At 42.3% G+C, this 12,002-nt stretch overlaps 1 protein-coding gene across 1 annotated transcript; it reads left to right on the top strand.

Annotated features, from left to right (window-relative positions):
- The first annotated feature begins 9,696 nt into the window (after positions 1–9,696).
- Positions 9,697–11,005, top strand: LOC135548002 (POU domain, class 4, transcription factor 3). The gene is made up of 2 exons (XM_064977197.1): positions 9,697–9,816; positions 10,109–11,005. Exons 1-2 carry the CDS (start codon positions 9,697–9,699, stop codon positions 11,003–11,005), a joined length of 1,017 nt encoding a protein of 338 aa, XP_064833269.1.
- The last annotated feature ends 997 nt before the right edge of the window (positions 11,006–12,002 follow it).

Here is a 12,002-nt window from a genome sequence, read left to right as displayed (position 1 = left end):
ATTCCCAAAAAATATTACCTTTAAAATCTGTGTTGTGTCCTTTCTTTAGTATAGATCTGAATGATATATAGTTGAAGTCGGGAGTTTACATGCACTTAGGTTGGAGTCATTAAAACTTGTTTTTCTCCCACTCCACAAATTTCTTGTTAACAAATTACAGTTTAGGCAAGTCGGTTAGGACATCTACTTTGTGTATGACACAAGTCATTTTTCCAACAATTGATAAGACAGATTATTTCACTTATAATTTACTGTATCACAATTCCAGTGGATCAAAAGTTTACAAACACTAAATTGACTGCCTTGATACAGATTGGAAAATTACAGAAAATTATGTCATGGCTTTAGAAGCTAATTGACATCATTTGAGTCAATTGGAGGTGTACCTGTGGATGTATTTCAGGGCCAACCTTCAAACTCAGTGACTGCTTGACATGATGGGAAAATCAAAAGAAATCAGCTGAAACCTCCAAAATGTAGATCTCCACAAGTCTGGTTCATCCTTGGGAGCAATTTCCAAATTGAAGGTACCACATTCATCTGAATAAACAATAGTATGCAAGTATAAACACCATGGAACCATGCAGCTGTCATACCGCTCAGGAAGGAGATGCGTTCAGTCTCCTAGAGATGAACGTACTTTGGTGCGAAAAGTACAAATTAATCCCAGAACAACAGCAAAGGACCTTGAGAAGATGCTGGAGGAAATACTTACAAAAGTATCTATATCCACAGTAAAACGAGTCCTATATCGACATAACCTGAAAGACCGCTCAGCAAGGAAGAAGCCACTGTCCAATACCGCCCTAAAAAAGACTATGGTTTGCAACTGCACATGGGGACACTTTTTGTAGAAATGTCCTCTGGTCTGATGAAACAAAAATATAACTGTTTGGCTATAATGTCCATCGTTATGTTTGGAGGGAAAAAGGGGGAGGCTTGAATGCGAAGAACACCATCCCAACCATGAAGAACGGGGGTGGCAGCATCATGTTGTGGGGGTGCTTTTCTGCAGGAGGGACTGGTGCACTTCACAAAACAGATGGCATCATGAGGAAGGAAAATTATGTTGATATATTGAAGCAACATCTCAAGACATCAGTCAGGAAGTTAAATCTTGGTCGCAAATGGGTCTTCCAAATGGATAATGACCCCAAGCATACTTCCAAAGTTATGGCAAAATGGCTTAAGGACAACAAAGTCAAGGTATTGGAGTGGCCATCACAAAGCCCTGACCTCAATCCTATAGAAAATTTGTGGGCAGAACTGAAAAATTGTGTGCGAGCAAGGCCTACAAACCTGACTCAGTTACACCAGCTTTGTCAGGAGGAATGGGCCAAAATTCATCCAACTTATTGTGGGAAGCTTGTGGAAGGCTACCCGAAATGTTTGACCCAAGTTAAACAATTTAAAGGCAATGTTACCAAATACTAATTGAGTGTATGTAAACTTCTGACCCACTGGGAATGTGATGAACGAAATAAAAGCTTAAATAAATCACTCTCTACTATTATTCTGACATTTCACATTCATAAAATAAAAGTGCTGATCCTAACTGACCAAAAACAGGGAATTTCTACTAGGATTAAATGTCAGATATTGTGAAAAACTGAGTTTAAATGTATTTGGCTGAGACGCATGTAAACTTCCGACTTCAACTCTGTCACTGATAATCAGTAGTTCTACATATCACTAAACTACTACAATCATTTCCATACTGGTACAGCAATTATGTCTGTTTAGACTGGCATCTAACACTGTCAGGTCCCTAATGCCTTAGTCATACTTGTCTTACACTGGCACAATATTACTTATTTACTTACTCTTAACACCTCTAAGCAACAAGGAGGGACTTCTTTTGTCAGAATACCTCCTACTGGCACCTAGTGACAACTAGATTTGACACATTTGTGTTATCACATGGATTTCATGCTATTTTCTGTTGAGCAATGTTGCACATCTTTCTGTATATGACAGCCTACTGACTCCTGATTGTTATAGTCATGTTTTGGTATTGAATAAGCAGGTTTGAGATTACTGGGCACCATATCCACACTAAGTATACAAAAAAAACACTTTCCATGACAGACTGACCAGGTGAAAACTATTGATTTCACCTGTTAAATCCCTTTTCAATCAGTGTAGATGAAGGGGATTCCTAAGCCTTGAGTCAATTGAGATTGAATGACACGCATACACAATCCGAAGGTGAATGGGCAAGACAAATGTTTAAGTGCCTTTGAAAGAGGTATGGTAGTAGGTGCCAGGCGCACTGGTTTGAGTGTGTCAAGAACTACAACGCTGCTGGGTTTCTCACACTCAACAGTTTCCCGTGTGTATCAAGAATGGACCACCACCAAAAGGACATCCAGCCAACTTGACACTCCTGTGGGAAGCAATGAAGTCAACATGAGCCAGCATTCCTGTGGAACACTTTCGAGACCTTGTACACAGTGTATATAACCATATTATAAACTGGGTGGTTCGAGCCCTGAATTCTGATTGGCTGACAGCCATGATATATCAGACCGTATCTCACTGGTATGACAAAACATTACTTTTTGCTGTTCTAATTACATTGGTAACCAGTTTATAATAGCAATAAGGCACCTCGGGTATGTGGTATATGGCCAAATTACTACGGATAAGGGCTGTATCCAGGCACTCCGCGTTGCGTCATGCATAAGGACTGCCCATAGCCATGGTATATTGGCAATATACCACACCCCCTCGGGCCTTATTGCTTAATTATAGATGTATTTGTATGACAATGGGAGAACAGGTTATTCCATGACACCCACCCAAACAGAATTCCAACACAGGGAGAACTTAACTTTGCTTCAGTGACTTTGACATATTCAAATGTTAATGAATAATGCATGAACATTCCTTACTTTAGGAAGTCAAGTGAAAACACTCAGAGTCTATTTGATTTAATGCAAGCACTGTTGGGTTCCCCGTGGGACGGAACGTCAACCACCAACCTCAGCTACTCGTCATCCTCACATCCCCTGTCGCCCGGGCGATGAGCACTCTACATGCACGTGCCAAAGAGTCCAAAGTGGAGACAGACTAGGAGAGCGGAGAGGCAGACAACAATTGGAGGGTCATTTGGAGGAGGAAATCTTTAGAGCTTAACAGGGAGAGGAATGCTGCTTTCACATCTCACCCCAAACGAATCCATAAAACATGTCAGATACAATTTTCAGAATGGGAATGCACACAGATGACAAGCCAACAATACACCACAATGACTACTGAATTATGCATACGGTTATTAAGAAGTCAAAGAATAAGAGTTCATGTGATGTGAGAGAAGGACATTATACTTAATTCAGGGTAACATCTTGAATAATATGGCATGCACAAGACGTCGGCTGGGAAAGCCTCAAGATAACATCAAGTGGGCCAGAATGAAGATAAAACCATGCAAGTCAATAAGCATCTCCGTCACCAAAGGTAAACTATCTGACAAGATTATTCATCGATAATGAACCAATACCAACGGTGTCTGAGCAGCCCATCAAATTCTTTGTAAGATGGTATGATGCAAGCCTCAAGGACACAGACCAAGCCCAGGTGCTAAGGCAGGAGACCATCAGAGGCCTCGAGAGCATTGACAGATCCATGCTTCCTGGTAAGCTGATGCTTTGGTGCCTGCAGTTTGGACTGTTACCCCGTCTGATGTGGCTGCTAACTGTGTACGACATTGCCCTCACAAAGGTTGAGAAGATGGGGAGGATGAATTACTCCTACACAAGGAAATAGTTAGGAGCTCCACAATGCCTCAGCAACATTGGCTTATGTGGAAAATGAGTCCTTTAGCTGCTTCTCTCTGGTCTGGCAGAGTTCAAATGCACTAAAGTAAGACTAGAGATGACACTGACCGTCTCGGGAAACAGCATCGAGTGATGCTTCACCAACCTTGTCAACGGGACAGAAGTGGATTCCAAGGGAAGCAGTTCAACAAGCAAAAGCAGCCCTCTGACACGGGGACATCATAGGGCAAGTGCAACAGAGAAGTGGAGGCTTCGGTCTCAGAGAAAGTCGGCCCTAATGGCACAAGGCAACACCTCCAGAGAGGCGGAAGCTAGTTAAGAATGAAGTGCGCCGTCAGGAATAAGCAGCAAGGTATGCCAATGCTTTCTCACAAGCAGGGGCAGTGGATGAGGTGGGAGAACATTGAGGGCATAATCCTTGTCAGATCGACATAATGTGCTTCCGTCACCCCAAAATCCCAACCAGTGGTTGGGTGAAGATCCATCATGCCCCCTGTGTTCAACACCAGCAACCCTCAGAGCAAAGTGAGCCTCTCCCAAGAAAGGTACACCTGGAGGCACAGTAAAGCACTGAAGTGCCTGGCAGCATTTTTTTATTTTACCTTTATTTAACTAGGCAAGTCAGTTAAGAAACAATTCTTATTTTACAATGGCGGCCTACCCCAGCCAAACACTCCCCTAACCTGGACGACGCTGGGCCAATTGTGCTCCCCAAATGACCCTGTGCAACGAAAAGCATTTGTCCATAGTAGGCAAAAACAAAGGAAGCTCTCTCCAAGGACAAAGGCTGGACAGCTGAATGTGGCCCGAGTCTGGAAAATCTGTCAGAATCATCAGGCATACAGTGGCAAGAAAAAGTATGTGAAACCTTCGGAATTAACTGGATTTCTGCATAAATTGGTTATAAATTGTGATTTTCTCTTCATCTAAGTCACAACAATAGACAAACACTGTGCTGAAACGAATAACACTCAATGATTGTATTTTTCTTGTCTATATTGAATACACCATTTAAACATTCACAGTGTAGGTTGGAAAAAGTATGTGAACCCCTAGGCAAATGACTTCTCCAAAAGCTAATTGGAGTCAGGAGTCAGCTAACCTGGAATCCGATCAATGAGACGAGATTGGAGATGTTGGTTAGAGCTGCCCTGCGTATATAAAAAAAACTCACAAAGTTTGAGTTTGCTATTCACAAGAAGCATTTTCTGATGTGAATCATACCTCGAACAAAATAGATCTCAGAAGACCTAATATGAAGAATTGTAGACTTGTATAAAGCTGGAAAGGGTTACAAAATTATCTCTAAAAGTCCTTCCACATTAAGACAAATTGTCTATAAATGGAGAAAGTTCAGCACTGTTGCTACTCTCCCTAGGAGTGGCTGTCCTGCAAAGATGAGTGCAAGAGCACAGTGTAGAAGGCTCAATGAAGTTAAGAAGAATCCTGGAGTGTCAGCTAAAGACTTCCAGAAATCTCTGGAACATGCTAACATCTCTGTTGACAAGTCTACGATATGTAAAGCACTAAACAAGAATTGCGTTCATGGGAGGACACCACGGAAGAAGCCACTGCTGTCCAAAAAAAGATATTGCTGCATGTCTGAAGTTCGCAAAAGAACACCCGGATGTTCCACAGCGCTACTGGTAAAATATTCTATGGACAGATTAAACTAAAGTTGAGTTGTTTGGAAGGAACACACAACACTATGTGTGGAGAAAAAAAGACACTGCACAACAACATGAAAACCTCATCCCAACGGTAAAGTATGATGGAGCGAGCATCATGGTTTGGGGCTGCTTTGCTGCCTCAGGGCCTGGACAGCTTAGTATCATCGACAGAAAAATGAATTCTCAAGTTCATCAAGACATTTTGCAGGTGAGTGTTGGGCTATCTGTCCACCTATTGAAGCTCAACAGAAGTTGGGTGATGCAACAGGACAATGACCCAAAACACATAAGTAAATCAACAACAGAATGGCTTCAACAGAGGAAAATATGCCTTCTGGAGTGGCCCAGTCAGAGTCCTGACCCCAACCCGATTGAGATGCTGTGACATGATCTCAAGAGAGCGGTTCACACCAGACATCCCAAAAATATTGAAACAGTGTTGTAAAGAGGAATGGTTCAAAATTCCTCCTGACTGTTGTGCAGGTCTGTTCCACAACTACAGAAAATGTTTGGTTGAGGTTATTGCTGCCAAAGGAGGGTCAACCAGTTATTAAATCCAAGGGTTCGCATACTTTTTCCACCCAGCACTGTGATTGTTTACACTGTGTTAAATAAAGACATGAAAATGTATAATTGTTTGTGTGTTATTAGTTTAAGCACATTGTGTTTGTCTATTGTAGTGACTTTGACGAAGATCAGATCAAATTTTATGACAAATTTATGCAGAAATCCAGGTAATTCACATACTTTTTCCTGCCACTGTAACTGCTACACACCTAAGACCAGACCTGGTACTATGGTCCAACTCTCTGCATGCTGTCTACTTAGTGGAGTTAACAGTGCCTTGGGAGGATAATATGGACAAGGTATACGAGAGGAAGAGGCTGCAGTATGCTAAGCTTGCAGCAGATGCAGAACAGGAAGACTAGACTGGAAAGTGAGGCTTTGCCCAGTGGAGGTTGTCTGTTGTGGATTTGTGGCAAAATCCACCAGGTTGCTGAAGGACCTTGGTTTCCACGGCCCAGCCTTACGCCAAGCCATCAAGTCAACGTCAGAGGCTGCTGAAAGGGATAGCCAGTGGCTCTGGCTGAAGAGAAAATACCCCAGCTGGGTCCCAAAGTAAGCGGGAAGGAGACTGGGTAGGTATAGAGGGGTGGTTCTGGGACGCCAGAATTCACTGTTGAACCCCAATGAAATGTCTTCCCTATCCCCATCCCCGTCTCAACAACATCAAGCAAGTTTTAGGATAGTGCTCTTTTGACACAATGGATTTATAACACAATGTCCTGTGTATTCAGAACTCATCTCTGAACATCTTTGCACCTCAGCTTGACAATGATACAAGTATAAAGGGGAGTTCGAGGAGTCTGACTTCCCTTAAAGTAGGCCTACAGTATACAAAAAGACTATGTACTCTGCCAAGGTGCTCTCACTCTCTCTCTCTCTCTCTCTCTCTCTCTCTCTCTCTCTCTCGCAACAGGTCCTTGTGAGAAAAGACCTTGCCTGTTTTAATCTCTATAATGAATAAGAACATGCCAATGTGGTAATGGATGCCTGCCACTGTGCTGCTGAATTATTCACTGTCTGGGGAACCGGAGGAAAGGTGGCTCGGATCAGATGGAAGCACTGTGTCACTGGCCTGCCTGGCTCTTCTTTCTACTGCTGGGAGAGACAGTCAGCCTGCCACATGAGATATAATGCACTAAGAACAGGTGTTCACCTGGATGGGGGATAGAGAGCAGAGCAAGGTACTGCCCAGCCAACATTGCTGTTGTGTGTTACCCTCAGATTTAGCCAATGTAGATAATCATGAACTGACTCTATCCCAATGCAATGAAGAGGATTAAGACCAGACATATCTGTAAATAACAAGTGTGTGTCCTATTGGATGATCAGCATAAAAGTTATCACTATTTGGGTCAGTCCTGATTAAACTACAATACTTTTGGCTTTAGCCTGTTGGCTATCTGGGAAATACAGGTAGCTGCCAAAATAAAGGCAACACCAGTAAATTAGGTATACAAGTATACTGAAAGCAGGTGCTTCCACACAGGTGTGATTCCTGAGTTATTAAAGGGATACTTCAGGATTTTGGCAATGTCCATATCTACATCCCAGAGTCAGATGAACTTGTGGATATCAATTGTATGTCTCTATGTCGAGTATGAAGGAAGTTAGGTGTAGTTTCGCAAGCCAAAGCTAAGTAGCTTTAGCACAATGACTGGAAGTCCATGGGTATCTGCTCGCATGCAGAGATAACCATAGACTTCCAGTCATTGCGCTAAAGCTAGTTAGCATTGCACTAGCACTAGTTAGCAACTTCCTTCAAACCCCACACAGAGACATAAAAATGGTATCCACGAGTTCATCTGACTGCAGGGAAGTACATAAAGAGCCTCTTTGCCAAAATCCATAAGTATCCCTTTAATTAACTCAGGAACCACACCTGTGTGGAAGCACCTGCTTTCAGTATACTTGTATACCTAATTTACTGGTGTTGCCTTTATTTTGGCAGCTACCTGTATTTCCCAGATAGCCAACAGGCTAAAGCCAAAAGTATTGTAGTAGCAATTAACATTAACAATTAACAGCCTAATTCTGATATTTTTTTCACTCATTGGTTTTTTGACCAATCAGATCAGCTCTGAAAAAGCGCTGAGGTAAAAAGATCTAACGTGTCAAAAGATCAATTAGTGGAAAAAAAATATTAGAATTGGGCCTTTGCCTTTGGAAACTCAGCCAAATGAGCATAAAGGGTTTAAAGTGTGTGTGTGTGTCACCAGATCTCAACCTAATTGAAGACATATGGGAGATTATTTTCCACCAACAAACACCAAATGATGGTATTTGATGTTACATCCCTCTAATAGAGTTCCAGACACTTGTAAAAGCTATGCCAAGGCACTCTGAAGCTGTTCTGGTGGGTCGTGGTGGCCCAACGCCCTATTAACACAATTTATGTTGGTGTTTCTTTTACTTTTGGCAGTTACCTGTATAAGCAAATAGGAGAGGGCTGTCGTTTCAGAATAATTGTTAAAGTAACTGGCCAGTGAAAATCAAACTTTAAACTTTATATTCTGTTAACTCATATCCAAATAATGTCGTTAACATCAATTTACCAGCTGTTGCTTGAGAGATAGCCATGGAATTTATACATAAACCAAATCATATTTCCAAGCGAAATAGATTGCTCTTTCGTTTTTGAAAAAGTATGTAGTGTGAAGTACAATTGTTCTTCATCGATAATTAGAAAGTTTGATCAATGAAGAAAAGTTGACAATGTTTTGATGTATTTCTGTTTCTTTTAATGTTTTGAAAAAGGTTTAGTACATAAATTGCATTTTGCACAGTCTCAGATTCTCCGCATAAATTGATTGGGTAAGGGAATTGTTAGTCTATTTGTGTTGGCTATTTCATCTACACACTTCAAAATGTAATTTTTGTTACACAACTTGTGTGGTATTAATTTGCCTCACCCTCCGATTGTTGAAGAGTGGATGGGGCTGGTAGCCTAGCGTTTAAGAGCGTTGGGCTAGTAACTGAAAGGTCACTGGTTCGAATCCCGGAACCCACTAGATGAAACGTATGTCGATGTGCCCATGAGCAAGGCACTTAACTCTAATTGCTCCATGGTCGCGGTCAACAATTGTTGAGCCGTGACCTCACTCTCAATTGAAGGGGGATATGCAACAACAACAACAAAAACGAATTTACAACGTAAGCGTGTGGAATATGTGAAGGCCCATGTTCCCTCATTTAACTGTGGGAATCACGAGACGCCAAGACTGGTGCTGAAGCTAACCACTCTCCTGTTTTATCATTGATGCAAAGAGAGAAGAAACATGACAAAATTAAGAAAAATAGACTGCCTATATTCTCTGTGTTCATTACATTAAGCCTGGAACCACAAGTTAATGTAGACATACAGAGGCCTAGATACAGTAAGGTATTGAGATTATTGAAATGACGTCTGCGCCCAGTGGGACATGCCTAATAGGCCCAAACGTTTTATTTCATGGGCCATTTAATTGCGTTCACTTCCAAGCGCGCATCACGCTTGCGCACAGTACCGAGGCCATTTCCATGATTTGTAACTTGTAAGTTGAGTAAAGGGGCAGGTGGGGGGGAGAGAGAGAGAGACAACCCGGGAGGTTCTGCCAATTGAAATAGCTCAGTAACAGCAGCGAGCCAGAGAACCGAGCCTGCCTCTATGTCAGGGCCACTTACCTGCAAGGTGCGCAACGAAGATGATGACCATGAACGGCAAGCAGCATTTCTCTATGCACCCGGTGCTGCAGGAGCCCAAATACTCTGGCCTGCACGCGAGTTCGGAAGGCATGCGCAGGGTGTGTCTGCCTGCCCCGCAGGTATGTTAGTCATTTATTTGAGGCACAAATGTATAATAAAAAATAGACATTTAAAAGGTTTTAAGTGGACCAGAAGGACTTTATTATCCACTACCGTCCTTGTTCTTTCTCTCTCCCTCACAACCCCCCCCCCCCTCTCTCATCCACATGTCTATTTAAGCAAAGCTGCTACTTTCATATTAATTTTTATGACCTGTGCTTTGAAGAGGGTTCTCCCTGTTCCTGAAATGTTTTTTAATCCTGAGTTGACAGAATTCCCCACTGACTTCAATATGCGCACTCTTGCTTGCAGCTTCAGGGCAATATATTCGGTTGCTTTGATGAGAGTCCACTGGCACGCGCGGAAGCTCTAGCGGCTGCTGACATTGTCTCTCACGGCAAGAGTCACCCTTTCAAGCCTGACGTGACTTACCATACCATGAGTAGTGTCCCCTGCACCCCCAACTCCTCTACGGTGCCCATCACCCACTCCACCACCCTGACCCCTCACCACCACCACCACCACCTCAACCAGAGCTTGGAGGGGGATCTCCTGGATCACATCTCGTCCAGTCTCTCTGTGAGCGGGATGGGGGCTCCGGATTCCTCTATGATGGCCACTCAAGCCCACCAGCACCACCTCCAGACCATGGGTCACCTTCACCAAGCTATGGGCATTGGTCATCCGCACTCCTTGTCTGTGCACAACGGAATGTCGTGTGTCAACGACGTGGAGTCGGATCCTAGGGAGCTGGAAGCCTTCGCTGAGCGGTTCAAACAACGGAGGATAAAGCTCGGGGTGACCCAGGCGGACGTTGGCTCAGCTCTCGCCAACCTGAAGATACCTGGGGTGGGCTCTCTCAGCCAGAGCACTATCTGCAGGTTCGAGTCCCTCACCCTCTCTCACAATAATATGATTGCGCTAAAACCTGTCCTCCAAGCCTGGCTCGAGGAGGCTGAGGCTGCTTACCGGGAGAAAAACAGCAAGCCAGACCTTTTCAATGGCAACGAACGCAAACGAAAACGCACGTCGATAGCCGCACCTGAGAAACGATCTTTGGAGGCATATTTTGCTATCCAGCCCCGTCCCTCTTCGGAAAAAATTGCTGCAATTGCTGAAAAACTGGACCTTAAAAAGAACGTGGTTCGTGTGTGGTTTTGCAACCAACGGCAAAAACAGAAAAGGATGAAATATTCTGCTGTGCATTAATTCAAATAATGCCTAAAATACGACATTTTGAAGAGATAATGGGGATCTATCAACATCTCATGCCTGACTGGAATTTACTACTGAGACTCTATAGGATTTATTTAAATTTCAATTATTTCGTTCACTTTTTTTGTCCTGTTGTTTAGTTTGGAATTAAACGTATCGTGCTAAAGGTCTCTTGGAGGAAATGTTCGTTGTTGATTTTATGACTGCCTATGACACCTCTTCAATCACAGAACTAAACTATAGGGCCTAACAAATAGAGGGAGAAAATGACTTCCCTCTCGTGTGATATGTCCTGTTGAATGCTCATAAAACCTGTTAGTTGTTTGGACATTTTAATCAATTACACTAACCATTTTGATGTTTAGGATTCATATTTAAGATGGAATGAATGTGTGTTCACTGCATAGGGGTAACACAACCACCAAAAAAAATGCTAATAAATGTGCTCTCTTTGTGAACTAGCTGAACTTTATTTACCGTTGTGTGTAAACGAGGCAAATACTATTCACAATATTTATGACGCAACACGAGTTGATTTTTTTAATATGCTAATTTTAAATAAGGCATGTCAAACCGGCATATTTTGTCATGGACTATTTTGATGTGAAAAAATGTAAAACAGTTTGGAGTATCACTGAAATACTATGAGTATTTTTCTTCACTCTTGGATTTCACTTGACAAAATGAGTGAAGTTCAAACTTCATTAATAAATCATTGAATATTTTCTCAAATTCCATTGAATCAGCAATTTATTATTTCGATAAAATGTTGCATGATTATTTTGTGTTTTAGTCAACTGTAGAGAATTAGACTTTTGCAGGGTATTACCACTTACAACAGGCTATTACCAATTTAAAAACATTTAGGTTGAGCTTAAAGTAATTTTGCCATTTGTGTGAGGTTATGATAGTATTGTATTTAACTATCTATTTTGTTTCTCGGGATGGACTAGGGGAGTATTAACTCAGGGTTTGTTCCTGGTCTGAATAA

Source organism: Oncorhynchus masou, chromosome 11 (genome assembly GCF_036934945.1).
Source record: "Oncorhynchus masou masou isolate Uvic2021 chromosome 11, UVic_Omas_1.1, whole genome shotgun sequence".
NCBI lineage: Eukaryota > Metazoa > Chordata > Actinopteri > Salmoniformes > Salmonidae > Oncorhynchus > Oncorhynchus masou.
This window is presented reverse-complemented; position numbering and strand designations above follow the sequence as displayed.

What these genes read in the sequence shown, in the direction of transcription:
- LOC135548002 (XM_064977197.1), top strand. Translation starts at nt 9,697, where the DNA reads ATGATGACCATGAACGGCAAGCAGCATTTCTCTATGCACCCGGTGCTG. An exon ending in TGTGTCTGCCTGCCCCGCAG is followed by an intron (nt 9,817 to 10,108) that starts GTATGTTAGTCA and finishes TCTTGCTTGCAG; the next exon opens with CTTCAGGGCAATATATTCGG.